Source organism: Delphinus delphis, chromosome 9 (assembly GCF_949987515.2).
Source record: "Delphinus delphis chromosome 9, mDelDel1.2, whole genome shotgun sequence".
Classification (NCBI taxonomy): Eukaryota; Metazoa; Chordata; class Mammalia; order Artiodactyla; family Delphinidae; genus Delphinus; species Delphinus delphis.
In genome coordinates, this window is record NC_082691.1 from 84,285,502 (window position 1) to 84,310,353 (window position 24,852).

At 47.4% G+C, this 24,852-nt stretch overlaps 1 protein-coding gene across 2 annotated transcripts; it reads left to right on the forward strand.

Moving 5' to 3' along the window:
• Positions 1 to 3,722: 3,722 nt before the first annotated feature.
• TSPAN33 (tetraspanin 33) lies at positions 3,723 to 22,587 on the forward strand. 2 transcript variants are annotated; one of them, XM_060020866.1, is made up of 8 exons: positions 3,723 to 4,078; positions 16,361 to 16,418; positions 17,053 to 17,177; positions 17,487 to 17,561; positions 18,762 to 18,857; positions 20,634 to 20,762; positions 21,163 to 21,324; positions 21,534 to 22,587. In XM_060020866.1, exons 1-8 carry the CDS (start codon positions 3,977 to 3,979, stop codon positions 21,633 to 21,635), a joined length of 849 nt encoding a protein of 282 aa, XP_059876849.1. In that variant the 5' UTR covers positions 3,723 to 3,976; the 3' UTR covers positions 21,636 to 22,587. The 2 variants fall into 2 exon arrangements, with proteins under 2 accessions (XP_059876849.1, XP_059876847.1); XM_060020864.1 differs by having other exon boundaries at positions 3,724 to 4,078; positions 17,050 to 17,177.
• The last annotated feature ends 2,265 nt before the right edge of the window (positions 22,588 to 24,852 follow it).

The window sequence follows — 24,852 nt, forward strand, 5'->3', positions numbered from 1 at the left end:
AGAAACAAATATTTACCGTGTGAATTTATAACCGATTCTGTTGACCTTAACTCACACATTAGGCTCACACAAACATCCAAATTAATACATACAGACATATTCTAATAGACATTTGAACACACAATAAACACTTTTGACAGATATTTTTCTAGTTTTCTCCCCATATTCTTTCTCCCCTTCTTTCCTTCTTTTCTTTTTTTTCTTTTTTCTTTTTTGTTTTTTGGCTGTACCGCATGATGGCTTGCAGGATCTTAATTCCCTGACCTGGGATTGAATCTGGGCCACAGCAGTGAAAGTGCCGAGTCCTAACCACTGGACCACCAGGGAACTCCCTCCCTTTCTTTCTTAAAAATAGAGCTTTGTTTTCCCCCCACCTTGGGGAAGTAGTAAATTATTTAATAATACTGTATTCCCAGACCCTTTGCAGCGAAGGTGGCAATGTCACCCAGTTCTGGCCAATAGATACTAGTAGAAATTGCTGGTAGACCATCTGTGAACACTTTGCGAAGGGGACAGGTGTGTCTGGGTTGCACCTTAACCTAAATATGTAATCAAGGAGGGCTCAACCTCCTGAAAGGGGGATAAACTGTCAAGCTTCAATAAGAATATACAATTTCCTATGTGGTCTTCAGAAAATGTTCTGCTTTCTTCATTAAATTTGTTTTAACTAAAATTGCTAACACTGCCAATCATATTCCCATTTCATATATGCAGTTGTACTCAGTCATATTTCAATTGTCTAATAAATTTGAAAGGAACACAATCCAAAATAAATCTGATTTAATATTCCCTTTGTTTAGGCATTCTTGAGTTATTAATTCTTCTTAGGCTCAGAATAATCTTATCCAATTTTGTCCTTCTTATTGTACTAAAAGTTCTTACATGAAAAACATAGGTAGATAATTTTTAAAACTGCAAATCTTGAGTTCATGTATGATCAGAGGTCATTTACTATGTAAAAAGAGATATCTGACCAATTTTAGACCCCCTAAACCATTCTGGACCCTATCTTTTGGAATCACATTTCTTAAAGCACCCCAAAGTACAATCTCCTTAGAAGTCGTCATGCCATCCTCAACTCATTCCTGACTCCTCATCTTTGCTTACACTGTTTCCCCCTTTAATTTAGCCAAGCCCTACCTCCTTTATAAAGCCTACTTCAATTCCTCCAACTCATTCAGCTAGCCCTCTTTCAATTCTTATTCCACTCACCATCATTACCAACAAATTTTCTCAACCTTCCCAAAGGAGATTTTAGCATGTTAGTATCCAACCAAAACTCCTTCAATAAAGCCACGTTTTCAACAATGAGTACATTCTGAGCATCCCACAAGGAACGCTCTGCTGTATGCCAGGGAGACACAGCCTCTGTCCTACAGGCATTGTGGACTAATGGCTCATTCACACCGGGGGCTCACTAGAATTCTCAAGTGGTCTACAGAGTAAAGTGTAAACAATTTCGAGGCCCCCCATGATCTGTGTCCAATTTATTTTGCTAATTCTATCCCCCATTATTCCTTTTCTTTTGGTTAAAATAAACTGGGCTCCTTGCCCAGTCTGTACTAAAACTGATCTCTGGGTGATCATCTAATAGAAACGGTCAGCAGCTTGGCCTTTTTCTCAGTCCTCACCTCTCTAACATTTGAAAAATGGGTATCCACCCTTCACTCACCCATTCACTCTTTAACCTCGTGTAAAATGGCTTCTGCCCACAACACCCCCTTCATACTAAAACTGATTTCCAAGTGGTCACCTTGACCTGTTAATGGCCAATCTTCCAGTAACCTGGCCTTGACTCACTTTTTTGACCCCTACCCCTGGTGCTCCTATCACCCCTATACCCCACCATAGCCTAGCCTTAGAGATTCTATCTTCCCTGTGGCTTCACTTCTATCCTTTCCCATCAGTTCTGTCCATTACCCCTAAATCAGATCCTAATTTCTGATTATGTAGACTATTAACAGTGATCTTCTAACAAACCTTCCTCTGTGCAGTCTCTTTCTCACTCTAACTGAAAAAAAAAAAAAAAAAGCAGGTCTTACATTATTCCCTCTTCCAAACACTTATTCCCAAATCAATTAAACACTAACTCCCCAATCTGATGTTCAAGTATTTCCAAGATTTTAACTGACTTCAGCGTGAATGGGCATCAGTCAATGTAAACTTCCACTGCTATACTCAGCATACCCTATGCTCCAGCCAAACCAGTCTGCTTATTTTTCACTAAACACGCAGTGTGCTTTTGCATCTCCAGGCTCCGGTTCACCTATTGTCCACCTGGACTACCCTTCCCCTCCATCTCTGCTATTCTAAATCTTATCCTCCCCTAATTTCACTTCCCATGATATCTTTACTAACTCTCCACCAAATGTGTTATAGTTATTTGTGCAGTTATCATACTTCCTGACTGGATTGTAAATACTGTTCAAACGAAATACTGCTTTGAGTGAGCCCTTCTAGGTGTCAACCTGTGCTAAGTGACTTGCATGCATTATCTCATTTAATCCTCACATCAATGTTGTTAGGCTATAGCACCCTCCGCATTTAACATTAAAGAAAATGAGGCTCAAGGAGATTAGGTAGTTTGACCAAGTCATGCAGCTGATGAGGTTGAAATCATTGTTTTAGTCCGTTCAGGCTATAACAAAAATGCCATAAACCGAGTAGCTAACAACAGAAATGTATTTCTCAACAGTTCTGAAGGCTGGGAGGTTGAAGATCAAGGCACCCACAGATTTAGTGTCTGGTGAGAACCCACTTCCTGGTTCATAGGCAGCTGTCTTTTCACTGTGTCTTCACAGGGCAGACAGGGTGAGGGAGCTCTCTGGGGTCTCTTTTATAGGGGTACTAATGCCATTCATAAAGGCTCCATTCTTATGACTTAGGCGTCTCCAAAAGGCTCCACCTCCTAACACCATCACCTTGGGGTTTAGGATTTCAACGTATGAATTTGGGGAGAGAACCGATTCAAACATTGTCTACAGCATTCATGTTTGTGTTACGTAGGCAGCAGTGTCCATCACCTGCACTGCTCTCAACCGGTGTGGATCGGATAAGCGTGTTAAAAACTCTGTCTTCATGTAGATCAAGACTTAAATAGGGAGGTGGGGACTGAAACAGTAATGAATTAGGATGGCAGGATTCTTGGTGATGTTTCCAAATTTCCACTATTGGGTTATAGTGTTTTTGAAATAAGCATTTAAAATATATAGTTGCTAAACAGGATTGCAGCTACTCAAATATTCTCAATTGTTATGTGTAGGTTAGTTTTATCTCTCTGATTTTATTGTCATTCCCCCCCCCCCCACACACACACACCCAGGGATATGTCTATTCTCTTGCATTCCCACAGCTTTCAGCGCATTGCTCAACATACAGGGTACGTACTTGTTGATGTTAATGTATGTGTGTTTGCATACGTGCACAGCAACTGAGTAGAGGACGTGGGTGCGTGATGCAGTGTGCGTTCCTCCTCATCCTTTTTCCCTTGAGTAGCTGCAGCCTGGATGCTTTCCTTCTCGGGGGAGGAGGTAGAACCGCTGACCCTTTAACAAGTTGTGCCTCACAGAACAGGTGTCTCCCCCGCCTCTTGGAAAAGTGGGATGGTTGGATACTTAGTGACATCAGAGACCGACTAATAAGAAATCAGGCTTCGGCAGACGAGCCAATGGGAGGTCGAGGGCGGGCCCGGTTTCCTGGGATCCAGGCGGGCCGGGCTAGTCCTCCAGCCACAGCGGAGTCTCTGCCGTTCACGCTGCGCGCGGCAGCTCCCGCGACTCCCGGCGGCTCCAGTAGCGGCGCCGTTTCCCTGCCCGCGCTTCTCCCGGAGGCACGGCGCGGGCACCTCCCGCCGCAGCGCGGTTCCCCCGCCGCTCGGGCTCCGGCCGTAGCACGGCTCATGCCTCCGGGCGCGGAGCGCTCAGGTGGGCCGGCCGTGGCGGGGAGATAGGCCCCCGGGGGCGGCGGCGGCTGGACCATGGCCCGGAGACCCGGGGCGCCGGCCGCCTACGGGGAGGACTTCTCCTTCGTCAGTCCGCTGGTGAAATACCTGCTCTTCTTCTTCAACATGCTCTTCTGGGTGAGGCTTGGGGGTCGTGGGGGCACCTGGGCTGCAGGGCTCCCCCTGGAGGGTTGAGTGGGCTGCCCGCGCTGAGCAGAGGTCGTCCCCGGATGCCCGGTTGAAGGCAAACGTGGTGAGCGGCACTGCCGAGTTTTCTGAGAAGACCGTACTTTGGGGTAATTTATCCTAGGCAGAGACACCACAGTGGCTCCTTGTCTGCAGAGCGTGTTGGGGTGGGGGATATGCAGGGGATTCAGTGCAGACTTCTGGGTATTCTCTCAGCATCGGATGAGGGTCTGTGTCAGGCCAAAAAGGTGGTTTTGAGCGTCAGGAGCGGGTTTTCCTGTTGGTCCAAGGCAGACCCACTGACACACTCATGATTAGGGGATTTTTCAGGCCTGGGGGCTGTGGCCCTGCTGGCAAAGAAGAAAGAGGAAGGAGGGAAACCCAAACCTTCCCTCTCCCTTACCTCAGAGAGAATGAGTTAAGGGGCTTTCATCTCTTCCTTTTGCAGGCCTCTGCTGCCCTTCCTCCCTCCAAAGGCTGAGAAAGGACAGGAAGAGCCTCCAGGTGTGGATGTCTTTCCCAGAACTGTCCCAAACTTTGCCCCACCTTTCTCAGGACCAGGCTCCATCCCCGGGAGTTTGACAGTCTTCAGCTTCTTTAAATAGACCCTATGTTGGGCTGGAAGTCCAGGGGTCCTTTCAGAATCTTCTGCTTGGGGCTGGAAAAATAGAAAAAATATTGGACCGGGGCTGCCTAGATTCTCATCCCCACTCTGCCATTAATTGTTGACTTGACTAACCTGGGCAATATGTTCACCTCTGTAGACCTTAGTCTCCTCCTCCATAAAAATCCAACATGATCAAGGATGCCAGAAATACTCTGCTGGAGCTGAGAATGCAGCTGGACCAGATCATGAAATGCTAGCTCAATCCTGTTTCAGGTCTAGAGAGTCCCTGAGCCTCTCTGGGTTTGTGAACATTGGGAGATCCACCCCCTTTCCCCAATTTCTCTTCCAGCACCAACTACACGAGAGCTGCTGCTCGAAGAGCCCGTTATGCTTGCCCACCTCTGCCTGAGACCTAAAGTTCAGACTTGCAGGAGGGAGGAGTCTAAAATACGTTTCCTAGGAGAGGGAGCAGACTAGGCAGCTAAGCCAGTTGCTGGAAAGGTTCCACAGGGGCCGTGGTGTGAACAGACACAAAGTACATAAGTGCTAGCCCGTTGGGAAAAATGAGAGAAATCCCAGAGGGTGGTGATGACAGCTCATTCTCAGCCATTGTACTGGGAGAAATGAAGTTTGAACTCCTAACAAATTCTCAGTTTTAGAACTGGAAAAAAAAATTGGAAGACATCTTGTCCAGTACTCGCATCTTATATATGAGAAAGCCAAAGCATAGAGATGTTGTTTTATCCTGGCTCAACAGCTGGTTAGTGGGCTTGATCTGGTGATATTTTCTACTGAACCACAGTGCCTCTACGGGCAGTCCTTGGCCCAGATGGCTGCTACGGTGGCTGGAATGTTAGCAGTATTAGTAGTTAACTAGTCAACACAAGTTCCATGGTGTAGGTTCTGTTTCAGCTGGAGGTCAGGCGAGACGGAAGAAAATCTCATCACCACTCTGCCAGGCTGGGGGATGTCCTAAGGGGAACCCCCCACCTAAAAGCAAGTTCCTGAGAACCCTCTTACATGCTCACTGAGTGTCCCAGGCCAATGCACGCCATGCTCAGAGCCAGCACCGCATCCCAGGGGCCTCAGGTCCTCACTCTAACTTCCTCTATCAACCAAGGCTTTGCATGCGTCTTCTTTGGAGCCTTCTAAGGAGCACCCTTATCTGTGCTCCCCAGCTACAACAGCTGGGCGCATCTGTTACACTTGTGTTCTCAGTAATTTTCCTGGACTTCCCCACTCTACCCCACCGGCCTTTTGCCAGATGAATGACTTTGGGAGGTCGCAGGAAGGGAGAGAGTTTGGCTCCACAGACCCATTTATCTTGGTACAAATGCTTCATTCAAGGTCAGAGGACCTGGCTAACCAAGCTGGCACCATCCCAGGTTAGAGGAGAGCCCCTTCTTGGCCCTACTTTAGACTCATAAGAAGTCATTGGCGCTAGAAATGGCACACTGAAGGACAAGAGGCCCAGCTTCTTTCTGGCACCCGCTTACTGTGTGACCCCAAGCCAATATATCTGTCTCTCTGTCCTTAAGCTTTCTCCTCTAAAGGAGACATTTTCTTCTGCCTCTGTGAACTGTTTAAAGATGGATGCATCACTTTGGGGACTGTTTTCTTTCTTCAAGAGCTGACGCTAGATCTAAGGATGCATCTTTTTTGTGCCCCGGTATCCTTGGGACATTGACCTTCCCAGGGGACAATACTCTTTCGGCATTACTGAGTGCCACTTCTCCCCCAGGTCCAGAGCCGCAGAGTTCATTCCACACAAGGCCAGCTGGAGATGAAGAGCTGCTTGCCCAGACCAGGGGTCATTTGTCTTCCCATCCCCCCTTTAGGGACTGGTTAGTGTGGGGTTTTTTTGCAGGCTTCCACCATCCCAGTCAAATTCCCCTCTTCTACTCAGGAGGCACCTGAGTGCCATGGCTGGGACTGTCAGCCCACTCCTTTTCCAGACAGAGTGCGTATTCCGGCCAGGTGCTGGGGAGCTGTGTATGGATGGTGTTCGTGTCTGGGCCTGGATCACCTTGGGATGGTAGCCAGCATTGTCGGGCTCATACTCCGTGGTGGCAGTGGCTATCCCTGCTACTTCTCTTGGAGCCCTGATCCTTGGGGCATTTGGTGTCTGACTCAGAAAGCTCCTGGCTCCTTTGGGACCAGGACCTATTCCACCTGTTCATGTTTCAAATCTCACTTCCCCTTTTGCCCAGGAGTTCTGATTTTCTCCCCAGAATTGTGCTGCTGGGTTACTGATTGTTAGGATCCTGTGGCTTGGAGAGTTGCCTCAAGATCACAAAAGTTGTATTTTAGTCTTTCAGTTAAGAAGTCGCTGACTTTCTTTACCTCCCTGTATTGGACAGCTCTGTGCAGAGGGAAGAGAGTGGGCTGGTACATGCTTTATCATTCTGGGCATATGTTGGCAGGAACATTATCAGTGCTGCCTACAGCAACCATCTCCTTCCTTACTGATCCTTTTCCCACCCAGGGCAGCAGTTGGAGTGGCTTTTGAGTCAGGCAAAGCCCAGAAGCTCAGATCTCCTGCCCCTGTGTCTCAGCTGAGGCTTCCTTAGTGGCGATGCCTCAGGGCTCCCATGGCGCCTCGTACATATTTTGCTTGTCAGATCTTTCTTTACCTGTGCTGCAATTATGTGTTTCTGTTTTTCTCCCCCTCTAGACTTCAGGCTCCCGAGGGTAGAGACTGCCTTATTCACTTCTGGATTCTCAGTGCCCAGCTGTGTTTGGCAGAGAGTGGATACTTATTGAATGTTTATTGAGTGGGGAATGAGAGAGCAGAGCCTACAGGGTGGAGGCATGATGCCCTTCCTCCCTCTCTCACGGACACTAGCCTTTCAGGATGCAGCACAGCGTTAAGTCCTCCAGCATTCTTGGTTGGAGTATTGTCCTGTGTTTTTTCCTTCAGTGGGCCTGGCACCCCTCCCTCAAGCCAGGTCAGAAAACGTGGCAGCCATCCCCTCCAGCATCTTCCTCAGGGCCTAATTACCACACACAGCACACGTGGACCCCCTTCCAGGTCTTCCCTAGGGGGATCCAGGCCTCTGGTGAGGTATCTTCGTCAACAGATTCACTTTCCTGCCTAGGACCGCTGTATTGGAGTCCCCAGGGCACTCAGGATGCCCCAAACCACCTGCAGCACTATCTGTTGTAACCTGGCTCAGAAGCCATGAGGAAATGATCAGGCATCAAGCCTGGCAAAAGCCCCTCCTGAGTGACAGGGTCCCTTATGCCCCCATCCCCCCACCACACACACACACACACACACACACACACACACACACACACACACAAAACTACTTAAATATGCTAGGAAGCAGAGCCCATTTCCTCCCCCATTTTTCCCCTCCTTTCCCTATAGACTAACCAGCCTGCAATAAATGAATTATAACAGTATTATTTTTTTAATATATAAATTTATTTATTTATTTTTGGCTGCATTGGGTCTTTGTTGCTGCATGCGGGCTTTCTCTAGTTGCAGCGAGTGGGGGCTACTCTTTGTTGCGGTGCGTAGGCTTCTCATTGCGGTGGCTTCTCTTGTTGTGGCGCATGGGCTCTAGGCGTGCGGACTTCAGTAGTTGTGGCTCACGGGCTCAGTAGTTGTGACTTGCGGGCTCTGGAGCGCAGGCTCAGTAGCTGTGGCGCACGGGCTTAGTTGGTCCGCGGCATGTGGGATCTTCCCAGACCAGGGCTTGAACCTGTGTACCCTTCATTGGCAGCCGGATTCTTAACCACTGCGCCACCAGGGAAGTCCCTATTACATTATTTTTTTTTTTTCCTATCACATTATTTTTATAAAAACAACAACAACAACGATACCAAGAATGAAGACAAGAACCGCACACTTTGCTGTCAAGTCACATGCATGCCTTCTTAACTCCTCAGATAGCTCTGTTTGCCTTGTACCAAGTAGGAAATCATAAACTTCAAGCAGCCTTTAAAAAGAATAAAAGAAAAGCATCTCTTAGAGTCTCGATAGCAGGCTGTGTGTCAGGCTGGTAACTCCAGGCTGTGAGTTTGCGTGTTTATACTATTTTGAGCACTTGTGGACTTTCCTTCCTCGTTTATACCCTTGGAAAACCAAAACCAGCCATGGCCTAAGGAAGGAGCTAAAGGGTTGGCCCAGACATTGGAGAGGAAAGAGCCCTGTGGACTCCTCTACTCCAGCAGGACAATTCCATCCTATCCAGAGGGAGAAAGCCAAGAACCAGTTTCAGACAGATAGTTGCCACTTCAGAAACCCAGGAACAATGGTGGTGCCAGGATGACCACTGTAGGACCAGTGTGTGCAGATCCTGGGCAGTGAGAGAGGAGGCCCTACAGGATGTGATTTCTTTGACTTCATCCAGAAATAAGGATAGAAAGGACTGAGAAGCTGGAGGTACAGACCCCTCCCTCCCAGTGTCCCTCTGGGAAGGGACAGTGTTTTGATTCCCATGCAGGGAATCACTCTACTCTCAGCTGTCCCCCACCGCCACCTTCAAAAGAACAGGAAAAAGATTTATTCCAAAGAAGAGGTGAGGAAGGACTCTGAGACAGATCCACCCAGTTCATGCAGACTGGACTTTAGAATGTGGAAGGCGGACAGGCCGGGCTTTCTCTCGGTGGCTGGCGGGCCCTGGGTGGTGATGCCCCCTCTGCCCCTTTCAGGAGCCGTTCCAGGGACTTCCCTCTGGGTCCTGCAGGGCCTTCCTGATGCCGTTTTACTTACCCCTGCCTGAGCCCCGCCCAGTCTGGAGATTACCCACTGCTCACCCAAGATAACTGCAGGCAACTCCTTCCCACCTCACATGATGCCTGGAAGTGAATACACATGTCCTGGTAGGAGACAGAGAGGGAGGCAGCCATGTGGCCGAGGTCGTAAGGCTCTGGAGCCATGTGGACCTACATTCCAGTCCCTCTTTAGCCACTCACTCACTGAGTGCATTCGCCCAACATCAGTTCTATAAAGTGGAGATCCTAACACCCTCTTGGGGTTGTGGTCACAGTATACATACAGTGGTTAGTCCAGTGCCTGGCCCTTAGCACTCCACAAAACGTAGCTGTTACATCGTTGTTAGAATTGGCTCCTAGAGCCAATTCACCTTTTGGGGATGGACTTGGAGAGCTAGGATGAGTGCTCCTCCTGACGAGTGGCAACTAGGTGGGGATTGAGTCTAGGTAAGGGCCAACCCTGAGCCTGACTTCCTTCAGCCTTGAACACCCTTGCTCACATTCCTACTGTTAGCCAGAGGGAGATGACAATTAGTGGCATCTTTATATTTTATAGTTTACAAAGAAGTTTCCTATATATCATAGGAACAGAGACTCCACTGTTGTCTTTAAGGACCTTCCCTAGGTCCACTCCTCAGAGCTTTTCACACCACATTGGTCTTAAGGTACAATCCAGTGGAAATGGATTCCAAGAGCTAATTTGCCTGTAATTTTCGGCATTTGAGCATTAGAGCCAGGAGAAGAGCTCTTGTTCAGGACCTCAACTTGGGGCCCTATAACCACTTATCTCTTAGTATTGATGACTGTGAAATAGTGTCCTAGGGGCTAGAATAAGGGTTTTCCTCACATCAAATCATAACTGTCTTTTCCTGATTTACAGAAAAAAAAAGTCAAGATAACGGAAAGACTTTTCTCCATTTTCTGTTTTCTCCCATCTTCTCTCCAAGACAACAGCTGCTTATCTGCCACCAAGTGCAAGCAGAAGGCAAAGGGAAGAGGACAAGTAGCAACAAACATTATGGAAAACTAGGAAACTATTTAGAGTATCGCCATATTATTTTATGAGATGCAGAGACATACGTCTAACAGCTGAATCATCTGTTAGTAAAATTGTTCCTTATTTCTGTGATAGAAATTAGTATGTCATGCTTCCTCACATGACACATTGAGAAGGACACATTATCTGTGTAATATTCCTGTCAAAAATATGTCGTCTGGGGCTTCCCTGGTGGCGCAGTGGTTGAGAGTCCGCCTGCCGATGCAGGGGACACGGGTTCGTGCCCTGGTCCAGGAAGATCCCGCATGCCACGGAGCGGCTGGGCCCATGAGCTATGGCCGCTGGGCGTGTGCGTCCGGAGCCTGTGCTCCGCAACGGGAGAGGGCACAGCAGTGAGAAGCCCGCGTACCGCAAAAAAAAAAAAAAAAAAAAAGTCGTCTGAATCTAATTGGGAAGAAACAATCTGACATCCAAATTGAGGGACATTAAGCCAAACAACTGGCCTGGACTTACCAAAAAAAATTTCAGTGTCAAAAGAAAAAGTATCAGAACATGTGTTGGCAAGGATATGGAGAAATTGGAACCCCGTACATTGCTGGTGGGAATGTGGAATGGTGCAGCTGCCGTGAAAACAGTTTGGCAGCTCCTTAAAAAATTAAACATAGAATTACCATATGACCTGGCAGTTCCACTCCTGGGTCTATACCCAAGTGAACTGAAAACAGGTATTCAAACAAAAACTTGTACATGGATATTCATATCAACACTATTCACAACAGCCAAAAGGTGGAAGCAACCCAAATGTCCATCAGTGGATGAATGGATAAACAAATTGGGTTCTCTCCATACCATGGGATATTATTAGGCCATAAAAGGTATTGAAGTACTCTTACATGCTACCACATGGATGAATCTTGAAAACATTATGCTAAGTGAAAGAAGGCAGACACAAAGAGCCACATATTATGTATTCCATTTATAGAAAATGTGCAGAATAGGCAAAACCATAGAGACAAAGCGGTTGCCAGGGCCTGGAGGAGTGGAGGGAATGGGAGTGACCATTTAATGGGTACAGCGTTTATATTTGGGGTGATGAAAATGTCCTAGAACCTGATAGTGGTGGTGGTTGCATAGCGATATGCATATACTTAAGGCCACTGAACTGTACACTTTAAAATGGGTAATTTTGTGGTATATGTATTTTACCACGAGTTTTTAAAAGTCGGTGTCTTGAAAAACCAAAAACAAAGAAAAGAAAAAAAGCTGTGAAACTGTTCGAGGCTAAAGGAGACTTGATCACTAAATGCATGATCCTTGACTGGATCCTGAACCAGAAAAAAGGGGAAATAAAACCAGTTATAAAGGACATTATTGGGATAATTGGGGAAAGTTAAATATGACTGTAAATTAGATAGTAGTAGTCGCATATTAAAGCTTCAAAAAGAATCTGATAGGTCAAGATCGTATAGAGTACACCAGCAGAGCACTGTTAGTGCCTTGTCATCTGAACAGTTTTAAGATCCACTGCCATATGTTTTGGTATAAGCAGAAATCACCCTGATTAAAGGTTGTAAAATTGCATGCAAGTGAATCCCAGTTTAAGAAAATGTGATATTAAAAAGTGTGGATTTACAAGACTAACAAATTGAGGGTGACTATTTTTTAAATAGATTTCATTTCTTAGAACAGTGTTAGTTTTGCATAAACTTTTGAGAAGATGGTACAGCGACTTCCCATATATCCCACATCCAGTGTCTCTTATTATTAACATCTTACATGAGTATGATACATTTGTTACAATTAATGGCATTATCATTCAGGTCCGTACTTTATTCAGATTTCCTTATTTTTACTTAATGCCCTTTTTGTGTTCCAGGATCCCATCTAGGATATTGAATTTCATTTAGTTGTCATGTCTCCTTAGGTTTTTGTTGGCTGTGACAGTTTCTCAGAATTTCCTTGTTTTTGATGACTTTGATAGTTTTCAGGAGTACTGGTCAGACATTTTGTAAAATGTCCCTCTATTGGAACTCGCCTGATGTTTTCTCATGGTTATACTGGGGTTATGAGTTTGGGGAAGGAAGAGCACAGAAGGGAAGTCCCATTTTCATCACGTAATCTCATACATCAATGACCTCTGTTGACGTTGACCTTGATCACCTGGCTGAGGTAGTCAGGCTTCTCCACTGTAAAGTTAATCTTTTCCCCCCTTTTCCATACTGTTCTCTTTGGAAGGAAGTTACTATGCGCCACCTTCTTGACAGTGCAGTACCTCCATAAAATATTTGGGATTCTTCTGCGTGGGGGTTTTGTCTTTTCTCCCCCATTTATTTATTTATTAAGTCATTTATATCAGTATGGACTCATGGGTATTTATTTTATATTTGGGGTAGCAACTCCATACTCTTTTATTTTGATGTCTCTTTGGCATAGCCACACGAATGTGGGGTTTTGTTTTTGTGTTTTGTTTGTTTTTGAGCATTTCCTTACCTTCTGGCACCACAAGATGCTCCAGACTTATCTATTTCCCACCCCAGTCCTAGGATCAGCCATTTCTCCAAGGAGCCCAGGGGATGGCTATTTTCTTTATAAGGTGATTACTCACCTTACATAAGGATAAAGATACTGGTGCGTGCAAATTATTTTATATAATTTGATTGACAACTCTTCAAGAACATGCCTTTGGCTGGACTCAGCTATTTTAAAAACTGTCTAGCTTTTGAAAGTTTCCAGCAAGGCTTCCTTCTAGCCAGAATATGAAAAGCTATTCTAGGAAGAGAAGTGTCTTTATCTCCATTCCCATCATGAAAGGAGATCATTGGTGATATTGTAGGGTGTCATAAGATTTTGTAGCAAAGACTGATATATTGTAGACCGTACCCGACTTGAGACTGGAAATGGGGTTTAGTCCAGATATTGCCATTGCACCCACGAGCACTTGGTCAAATATCACTTACCTCTTTTGGCCTCATCTGTAAAAAAAATGGTGAGTGGCTGAGTTCGTTTCTAAGCTTCTACTCAGTCTAAAATGTTATGCTGTTAACAGCAGCGGCACTAACTTTGGAATGGCAGCAGCTTTGAGGAATTCAGGGTGGGAGAAGTGGGCAGGAATAGAAGTGTGAAAGGGCAAGCCTGACTGCAGGGTAAAGAGGCAGATCCATGACAGAAATGCAGAATTTTAGAGTTAGCTAGTGAGTTCCAGGTGAGCAGTATCATTAATGATCATATTAAATATTAATGATAATATTAATGTCTTAGTCTTGCTTCTCACATAGCCGGCACCTACCAGCTCTAGATCTCCGGCTGAGTGTGCTTTAGGCTTGTGGTTCTCGAACTTGACTGCATGTTGGAATCGCCTGGTATGCATTCAGAATCACTGTTGCCTGGGTTCTAATGCCAGAAATTCTGATATACTGGGTTTGGGGTGCAGCCTAGGCATCAGGAGTTTTTAGGTTCTCCTCCGTGCCCCCCATTCTAATGGCAGCCAAGGTTAAGAAGCACTGCATTAGGCCCTAGATGCCCTTGCCCCCTCCCATGTAACAGATACACCTCCTTAAGGGCAGGGACCATATCTTGCTCATCTTTGCAGTCCTCAGAGTATCTCCTACATAACAGCTGATGAATTGGATTTGGACAGTATATTAGTTTCCTATTACTGCTGTAACAAACTGCCACAAACTGAATGGTTTAACATAACACAGATTAGTTGTCTCATAGTTCTGGAGGTCAGAAGTCCAAAACAGGTCTCACTGAGCAAAAATCAAGATGTCAGCAGGAATGGTTCCTTCTGGAGGCGCTAGGTAAGAATCTATTTGCTCGCCTTCTCCAAGAGGCTGTTCACGTTCTTCAGCTTACGGCACATACTCCAACCTCTGCTTCTGTTGTCATACATATCTCCTCCTCTGACTCAGACCCTCCTGCCTCCCCCTTATAAGGTCCCTTGTGATTATATTGGGCCAACTGGGATAATCTCCCCAGTTGCAAGGTCCTTAACTTAATCACATTGGCAAAGCCCCTCTGGCCGTGTAAGGTTACATATTCACAGGTTCTGGGAATTAGGAATGGACATCTTTGGGAGGACGCTGTTCTACCTACCACAGATAGAGACAGAGCAACTGCTATAATTACAAGCCCACCCATGGAATGAAGTTACCCTGTGACACATGGCATCTGTTTACTTTTCCTTTCTTGTTTTAGCTGTGTTAGGATTTAATCAGAGACCGTCTTTGTGGAAAGTTATACACCTTAGTGAAAATTTAACATGTGACAAAACAGTGAGGAGCCTGGGAGCAACAGAAATAAAGAGCAGATACATATTTTTTAATGATTCAGTAAAGTGATATTCAGAACCGTAATTGGCTGTGGTGAGTTTTAAAGGGCAGACAGAGATGCCTGATCACTCTGGCAAAGGGCTTGTGCTTCCAGGCCCGTGGGGTAACCGGGGTCTCCGTTGTGTGGTTTCCTTGCCTCCCACCAACTCCCCCTTGCTCCCTGAGCCTGGCTGTGCTGTGGGACAAGAAGCCAGCTGGCACCTGCAGCCCCTCACACAGCTCTTTCTGCAAGTAGCTCCCTCTGTCCTGGACAAAGAGTGTGAGGGCCAGCACGTCACACATCTGGCCCCGAGTCAGAGGCGGCGTCAAATGATTGGGGACCAAGGAGAAGGGGCTGTACAAGCTGAGAAGAGTCCTGAAAGGTGCAGTTTTAGACAAGGGTTTCCCATTTCCTGCTGAATGCACCAGCTGGTAGAGTTTCCCAAGGAAAATGTCTCTCTACTGAGGGGCTAGTCTGACCCTGTTACCTGCTATGGGTGCTCAATTCCCTTCTCCCACCAAAGCCCCAAGATGGTCTCTGTCTTGCCGGACAGTGGAGTGCAGCCAGCCCTCTCCTTCACCACTGAGTTGGTCAAGTCCCTGCTGCTGAGAACTCCCTCCAGCCAGAGCTTGGCCCCCGCTATTGCCATGGTGATAGCCAGCTGCTTCTTAGCACCAGCCTGGGAACTGGGCACAAAGGAAGGGTGACCGAAGGATGTGCACACTGGGCCACCCTGCACTCCTGGAGGCATAGAGCGGGGCATAGAGAAGGCCCCTTTAGGGAGCGCTGGTGGTCTCGGATGGGTTTGTTCTCTGAGACAGAAGCCAGGAAGTTTGAAAGGTCTAAACTTCTCTGTTCCACACTGGAATCAGGGTTTAAAAAGTTTCCTTTGCAAGGTAGTTCTGCTGTTTTACACCCACGCATTCTTTCACACTGGTTTGTACTTTCATTCTTGCATTTGACACCATATTGACCTCCAAGAGGGTTAGAGACCTGGCAGCATCTACCCAGGCCTGCGTCAGCTTTAAGACCTCCCCTTTGATGTAGCTGGATTCAAATTCAGAACTTCATAGTTTCTATGTGACCCTGGACAAGTTAATCCTTAGTAATGATAGATAATATTTATTATCAGGCATCGTGTTAAATGCTTTCCATGCATTCTTTTATTTCATTTTCACAGTAATCTTATTAAATGTAGTTGTTTTAAATTACCATCTTCAGATACAGAAACTGAGGCTCAGAGAGTTGTCCAGCACAGACCCAGGTTCAACTCACTCCGAAGCTCATGTTTTTCACTGCTATTCTGTTTTAACCTTGCATTGCCTTAATTTCCTCATCTGTAAAATGGGGATAATAGCTGCCTCACAAGATAACTGTGTTGTGAGGATTAAATGAGATAATCTTGGTATAAGCTTTTCATGGAGGTAAAGCACTGACAGATTCTATCAATAGTATCACCAGGGAGGAAAAAGATGCTCATTTCTGGGTCCAGGAAGAGTCGTCTTCCTCCTACTCTGCTTTAAGGTTACTGACGGCTATCAGGGCTCCCTGATTTCCAAAACCTCAGAGTGTGGCTCCTTCCCTGTCTCCACAGGTGATTTCCATGGTGATGGTTGCCGTGGGAGTCTACGCTCGGCTGATGAAGCACGCAGGTGAGCTGTAGGTCCCCGTGCATCTCCTCACGACTCTTCGCTGCCTCTTTCAGCCCTCCTTCCCACATAAGCTATGGAGCTATAGGGGGCAGCCACCCTCTAGCCAAATCCTAGAGGCTTACTCCATCAGGCCATCCAAGCCAGTTCACCTGGATTTCCCTGAGCTCCCACGAGTCTTCTGAGATCTGCCTGCATTTTAGGCTTAGGAGGTGTCTAAGGAAGAAGGTAGGCTTCCGGGTGCAAAGAGTAACTGGGGGCTGTAGCCCTTCCTTCGCTCTGTTCTGGAGTAACTCAACCTCCATTCCTATTCCTCTGCACAAAGTCTCCAGGAAACGGAATCTGCAAAGCCAATGAGCCTAATGCCATTCTAATTCTTTTCTGGAGCGAAAGTGGTCCCTCCTCTCTTAAGCCTGGGAATAAAGGCTCTTACTTTTTGTTAGTTTCTCAAATTAAATGCCACAAGCCCTTCTGGGCCCTTTGTTTTCTCCCCATGGGAGGGCAGTACTGCTTCCTGTAACCTTCCCCCAGCCACACTGGAGAATCCCCCACCAGGGGAGGAGGGCAGTTTGGGGGGCACCCCACCCCCTCCATCAGCACCAGACTCAGACTGAGAGACAGCCCCTTCCCCCAGAAGCAGCGCTGGCCTGCCTGGCCGTGGACCCGGCCATCCTGCTGATCGTGGTGGGCATCCTCATGTTCCTGCTCACCTTCTGCGGCTGCATCGGCTCTCTCCGGGAGAACATCTGCCTCCTGCAGACGGTGAGTGGTCAGGGGCGCCCCCAGAAATGCCCTGGCCTCTCTCCTTCACGTGCCTCTCATTCCTGAAACCTTTCAGTTTCCTTTGTCCCTCAATGCCCCCAAGGTCTGTGCTGTCCACTCCTCACTGTAGAGCTCAGCCCAGGTGACCCAGCACAGGGTGACCACCCCCAGGACAGCGTCCCAGAGGCAGCTGCCTTTCCTGTGTGTGGGGCACCTAGGAGAAAGTGCCCCGTACTCGCCATGGTCCTGGGAAGAACTACTGCCCAGCATGGTAACAGACTGCCTCCTTTTTCCACCTGCTCCCCACAGTTCTCCCTCTGTCTCACCATCGTGTTCCTGCTACAGCTGGCAGCCGGGGTCCTGGGCTTCGTCTTCTCAGACAAGGTAACACTGGGAGTCACAGGGCCTCCTCAGCTGTGAACCAGAGGGAGGAAGGGAAGGTTCCTGCCCGCGCTTAGCCTGACTAATTAACCACAGTGGTCCTTCCCCTGAGAAGCATCGGCCTCTGAAAGATTATCCTTAGGGATGAATGAATGGCCTTTAAAGGTGCCATATTTAAAGAGGATTTCAAGATTGTAAGGTGTTTTCCTCTGACAGTCTGAGAGGCCAACAGGGAGGTAAATTCTATGAACCAAAAGTTAAAATAGTCTGTAAACTTTAACGGCAAATGATTGAGTAAAATTCACTTATCAAGTGAACCACAGACAACGTGAAGAGCCTTTTGTTTCTTTTAAAAATTGTTTATTGGGATAAACGAAAGTAAGAAAAGGGGGAAGTAAACAACACTTTGAACAGCTCTTACCATATCTGGGAGTGGTCTGCCATTCAGTGACAGCCCTTTTAATTAAGAACCAGAATTTTTTTCCCAAAGGGCAAATGATTACCAGGGGCAGAGTATAGGACTATGGATAGGAAACTTTGAGAAAAGTAATGAAGCAGGAAGGAAGAGACCATGGTGGAACTATGAATTTGAGAGCCACTGAGTTAATTCAGAATGTCCTAGTCCTTCGGGCTTAGTAAAATCCTAATACGATACAGATCTGTTTAGAGTCTAAAGAGATGCAATTCTCTTATGTCCACTAGAGGTCAGTGCCTCAGCTCAGTAAGTCCTTTTCTACTAAATACTTACCCCCCCCCCCGCCCCTGGACACACACACACACACACACACACACACACACACACACACACACACACACACACACACACACACACACACACACACACACACACACACACACACACACACACACACACACACACACACAAACTAGTTTCGCTGCTTTGCATCAGTCAACAAGTATTTTGTGTAATAATATTCAGAGATAGATAAATATTGGATTATCTTGAGATGTGGCTCTGAGAAGAGGCAATAGCAGGACCAGCATTTTTCTTGCCCACAGGTTCCTGAGGGCCCAGAGATGCACAGGCTTCGGAATTGGCCATCTTCCATCACTAGGACTTGGTTCTGATTTCAAGGCTGACTTAAATAAAGAAGGATGACCGCTGTCTATTGCTATTTCTGCAGGGAGGAGCTGGTTAGGGGTTAGTCCTGTGTTCTGATTCCCTCCTCGTGTTTCTGGCAGGCGCGGGGGAAGGTGAGTGAGATCATCAATAACGCCATTGTGCACTACCGAGATGACTTGGACCTGCAGAACCTCATTGATTTTGGCCAGAAGAAGGTATGGGCTAAGAGGGGGGTCATCTAGTGGTCCAGGAAGCTGTGGGCAAAAGTTAATGCCATCCCAAGAGACATCTCACCCTCATCACCTGCCGGGTAATGGATTCTGGGAAGGGGTCTGGCAAAAAGAAAACACGTAGCTTTAAAAGTACTTTTAAGGGCTTACCTGGTGGCGCGGTGGTTGGGAGTCCGCCTGCCGATGCAGGGGACGCGGGTTCGTGCCCCGGTCCGGGAAGATCCCACATGCCGCGGAGCGGCTGGGCCCGTGAGCCATGGCCGCTGAGCCTGCGCGTCCGGAGCCTGTGCTCTGCAACGGGAGAGACCACGGCAGTGAGAGGCCCGCGTACCACAAAAACAAACAAACAAACAAACAAAAGTACTTTTAGGGCTTCCCTGGTGGCGCAGTGGTTGAGCGTCTACCTGTCGATGCAGGGGACGTGGGTTCGTGCCCCGGTCTGGGAGGATCCCGCATGCCGCGGAGCAGCTAGGCCCGTGACCCATGGCCGCTGAGCCTGCGCGTCCGGAGCCTGTGCTCCGCAACGGGAGGGGCCACAGCAGTGAGAGGCCCGCGTACCGCAAAAAAAAAAAAAAAAAAAGTACTTTTAAGGGCAAAGAACAGTATATATAGTAATCTACCAATTGTGTAAAAAAAGAGAGGAAAGAATATGTATTCACGTTTGCAAAAGGAATCTGGAAGGGTATGAAGGAAACCATTATAAGTGGTTACTTATAGTGGGAGGGGGAACTGGGCAGATTTTTTAATATTACCAATTCAAAAGTCAGATTTTTAAAATTATGGCAAAATGTACATAATATCAAATTCACCATTTTTAAGTGTACTTAAAGTGTACAGATCTGTAGCACTAAGTACATTCACATTGTTGTACAACCCTCATCACTGTCCATCTCCAAAACTTTCTTCCCACACTGAAACTCTGTACCCCATTAAACACTAACTCTCCATTTTCCCCCTCCCCCCCAGCTCCTGGCAACCACCATTCTATGTTCTATCTCTATGAATTTCTGTCTCTGTGAATACTGTATTTGTCCTTTTGCGACTGGCTTGTTTCACTTAGCATGTCTTCAGGATTCATCCATGTTGTGGGACGTGCCAAAACGCCTTCCTTTTTAAGGCTGAATAATATTCCATCATATGTATATATCGCACTTGGTTGATTCATTTATCTTTTGATGCACACTTGGGTCACTTCTACCTTTTGCCTATTGTGAATAATGCTGCTATGAGTCAGAACTTAAATTTGAAACAAAAGTGCTTTTGAGACCAGAGCTGAGTTCCCCTTCGCTTGGTGCAACACTCTTGACCTGGATCCTGTTTGCTTTCATGGTGTAATTATGGCCCACAATATTGAAGAGTCTCCTCCTGTGCTTCCTCTATATTAAGGCAAATGTTTGTAGCACTGATGCTTTATTTCAGCCAGTATTTTTGGAACATATACTTTTGTGAAGCTCTATGCTATACAGGACTGCAAAACCAGAAACTGCCCTCAAGGAGCTCATAGTTGAGTGTGTGAAACAAAAATATATACAGCAAGTTATAACAAGACATATAAAATGATAGAAATTAAGAAGAGAAAACTTCTTCAGGGGAAGGTCACTAAGAAGCTTGAGCTCCAGGTTCCAGGTTGTGTTTCAACACAACGTGAGCTTACAAGTGCAAGCTTGCCATAGACTTTTGGTTGCTCTGAGAGTTCCCCTTGTCACCTCAGTGTGGGGATGGGGGTGGTAATTTTAACCCCTGTGGTGGGCTTTGTTGCAGTTCGGCTGCTGTGGAGGGATTTCCTACAAGGACTGGTCCCTGAACATGTACTTCAACTGTTCGGAAGACAACCCCAGCCGTGAGCGCTGCTCTGTGCCTTACTCCTGTTGCTTGCCTACCCCCAACCAGGTGAGCACACATCCCGCCTCATTTCCTCCTGCAGTGATCTGAGTTACTTTCTGATTAGGGCAGCTGCTATTGGGAATCTCCATCCCCTGGTTTAGCCAGTCAGTTTTGTAGAACAGCTGTCAGATGTTTTTCTTCACTCCAATCTGATGGCTCTGTTATCTTGAACTCCTGTAGCCCACTTGGGGTTTCAGAAGGCACAGGTCTCTAAGGCAAGGAGAACTGGACTCAGACGTCTCAGAGGAAGGGAAGTCTGCATTTAGCAACTTCCAACGTAGCATCCTCCACATATATCCTCTAACAATTTAGGAGTTTAGGAAGGGTGGGAAGCCCATCAGCTAGGGCCCCTAAGAAAAAGCTATTGGAATGGGAGTCCCACTTGGCTTTTCAACTCTCTTCCCAGGCAGTGATCAACACCATGTGCGGCCAAGGTATGCAGGCCCTTGACTACTTGGAAGCTAGTAAAGTCATCTACACCAATGGCTGTATTGACAGACTGGTCAACTGGATACACAGCAACCTCTTCGTACTTGGTGGTGTGGCACTGGGCCTGGCCATCCCCCAGGTAACTTACCCTGTAAAACTGTGGTCCCACAATTCTGTAAAGACTCCTTTGTTTTGGGGAGGGCACCTGGGGCTCAGCTAGGGTGTCAGGCACTAACGTTACTGAAGGGTAGGAGATGTGATGGTGCCGACTGCACTGGGAAGATTGAGTCAGAGGAAACAAGGGCATCACTCATTGCTGAGGACCCAATTCCTTCTCACCTTTCCCAGCTGGTGGGAATCCTGCTGTCCATGATCCTCGTGAGTCAGATCAAAGATCAAATCAAACTACAGCTCTACAACCAGCAGCACCGGGCTGACCCATGGTATTGAGAATCCATCCTGCACCTCCTCGTTAGGGCAACAGGCGAGCCTCATCAACCAACGGCAGTGGTTACAGCTCTCAGCACCAAATGGAGATTTGGGTTCCAGCCCCACAAGCGACGGCCCAGTGGCAAGAAGCAAACTCCAGATGCCAGAAGGCAGGGTACACAGGTGGCTCAAGTCTGGGAAGGATGTGCCTCCTCTCCCCATCCTAGCTCTCAGCATTGTTATTTTGTATTCTTTCTACCCTCCACCATTTGGGTTTCTGTTCTTGTTTTGTCTGAGCAGAGATGCTTGAGCAGAGCAGTCGCACAGAGTTGTGGGGGCAACAGGCTTTCCACGGAAGCACTGCAACTGACAGACCTGCTGAGGCTGCCACTGAGCTTGCCGCACATACTCGCATTCTGGCTGTTGCCAGTGCGCCCTGCCTGGAGTCCGGTTGGCATGATACCAGCTCCAGAAGGGGAGGGAGTGGAGCAGGCAATGAGCGTGGGGGTCGGCTGGGGACAGTCGTATGTGCTGGGGAGGAGGGGAAGACCCTGTGTTTACTAACTGCCTGTGCTGCCATCCTCCCAGGTAGTCAGAGTGAGCTACATCCTGCCCCTCCCTCATTTCCATGGAAACGTGGCAGCAACTGCAAGGGGTACAACAAGCAGCCAAATTCACCCCGTCTCCCCTCCTTTAAAAAATGTCTGGAACCATGGTCTCTATCTTCTGCAGCCAGCAGAGGTGGGACTGAGCCATACATCCCCTTGAACTGCACCCCTGTATGGCCCTCGCTCTCCAGTAAGTGGGTTTCTTTTTTTTAACCTTGGCAGTGTGCAGAGAAAGAGAGGTAACACCCCCCCGCCGCCCATTCCTCTGCACCAGAGCTAGCTCAGTATTTCTACAGTGTAAGCAGGGATCTTGCTGGGGCTGGGGGAGCCAGAAATGGCAATAAAAGTTTGTTTACCTGGGCTAACCTGGACTCCATGAATTTTCCATTCTGGCAACTGGGAAGGGAGGGGTAGAAGGGCCCGGCCGGTGGGCCCTCCCTCCAACAGGGGACTGGACACTCTCCTAAACGCTACCGTACTTCCCCGGCCCCACCACTCACCCCAGCTCCCTCGAGCAGATGCACCATTCCCCTCCCACAACCCCGCCCCCTCCAGTCTAAATTAGATAAAGAGATTCCCCATTCGCATTTGGGAACGGCATAATTTTATCCCCAAACCTGACATTAATTTTTTTTCCGAACTAAAATACTTTGCTACCCAAAACTTTCCGGATGCGTTAGGGAAGGATACGTCTGTAAATCACTGTGTAGCCCTCTCGCCGGGAAGGGAGTGGGGAGGAGTGAGGAGGAGGAAGGCCATCTCTTCACTCACAGTCTAGACCCTCTAGCCCTCTCCTCCATCTTTATCTGAAAGAGCTGGGTACCACGGCCCATCTTGCTTTAGTGAAGACCCAGAAAAAAATTTCCAGCCGTGCGCAGGGTTTCCTCGCGCGGAGAAGAGCGGGCGAGCGCGGAGAGCAGGGAGACCCGGCTGGCGCGTCGGGGGGCGTGGCCGGGGCGGGGCCCCGTGGCGCCGTGTGTGGTCCCCACCCCCGCGGCGGCTGGGCCGCGCCTCCCCCACCCCGCCCGCGAGGAGGGGGAGGGCTGCGTGACCCCACTCCCCGGTGAGTGTCCCCCAAGTCTCCTAACCTAGCTTAGCTCTGCAGTCGGGAAGCTCAGACTAGGGCCTTGGCCTGGCCGGGGAAAGATGGAAGAAGCCCTACCGCGCTGGGCAGAGCCTAGAATTCTCTCCCCGCCCCCAGTTTCCCCTAAACAAGCCTTCTGCTCCTGGGAGGGCGCCTTTCCAGCAGCCACCTGGGGCCTCAGCCAATGTTTAGCTCCAGCTAGTAACAGAACGGAAAGAAAAAATAAATTTTTTTTTTTTTTTAAAGTAAGGGCCTTTTATTCTGGGAGAGAAGAGTAAAAAAGCGCGCTTTCTTAGTGCCAGAGAGTGGCATTTTATGCTCCTTCATTTGGTGATGCGGACCAGGAACTCGGTGTTAGGGAGCCGGGGTGATGCACCTTCCCGGTTCACCGATTTTGAGGAGCTTACCTGGTAGGGGGCTGCTTAAGGCCTTTTAGAGGAAAAGACCAGGAACGCAAGTCTGCAGAACCAGGATTCAAATCCAGATTTTTTTAACTCCAAACTACACTTTTACTTAAGTCTCTACTGTCTCTCACTATATCTAGCCTTCTGGGCTTGTATTGATACAAAAGGAGTCGGGAATTTCCCACCAAGTCCCAGGCCTTAAAAGGCCCTGAGCTTTAAATGTTCAGGAGCTTATAGTGCAGTTCAATGTTTTTACCTAGATTCGTTTCTCAGTGTCTTTTTAGCTTTCTTTCTCTTTGGCCTGATGCTGGGAGAGAAAATGCCCAGTTTTTTAAAGGTTTCTCATCATTATTTCACGTTTCAATTTAATTTGCTCCCTGAATTTCTATCAGTTTAAAAACCCTAGTCTCAAGCATGTGGGGTTAACACCAGTATCTTAGAACAGCTATCAAATCTAGGCCTCAAAGGTGGGTGAATGGAAGAAGATTCTTGCGGCAGTGGAGATCAGGCTGGATGAGCAGAAGTGGACAGAAAGGGCCCGAAGGAGGGCGAAAATTTGTCTGGCATGACATGGCAAGAAAGGTACCCCTACGGTCTGTGGGCCTCAAACCCTACAATTTAAACAAGGACTTGAGTCCAGGAGTGCAAATTTTGCAGAATGTTCAATGAAATTCTAATTTCCTCTGTATTGGTTTTCTATTGCTGATGTAACAAATTACCATAAACTGGGTTGCTTAATTCAACACAAATTTGTTATTTTACAATTTTGGAGGTCAGAAATCTGAAATGGGTCTCACTGAGCAAAAAACCAAGGTGTGAGCAGGGCTAAGTTCCTTCTGGGGGCTCTAGAGAATCCACTTTCCAGCTTCTAGAGGCCACTTGTGTTCCTTGGTGCCTGGCCCCTTTTTCCATCTTTAAAGCACATCACTCCAACCTCTGCTTCTGTGGTCACATCTCCTTCTTCTCTGACTTTGACTCTCCTATGTCCCTCTTATAGGACTCTTGTGATTAATTTGGGCCCACCTAGGTTATCCAGATTATCTGCCATTTTAAGATTCTTTTTTTTTTAATTTTTAACTTTTTTATATTGGAGTATTGTTGATTAACAATATTGTGTTTCAGGTGTACAACAAAATTATTCA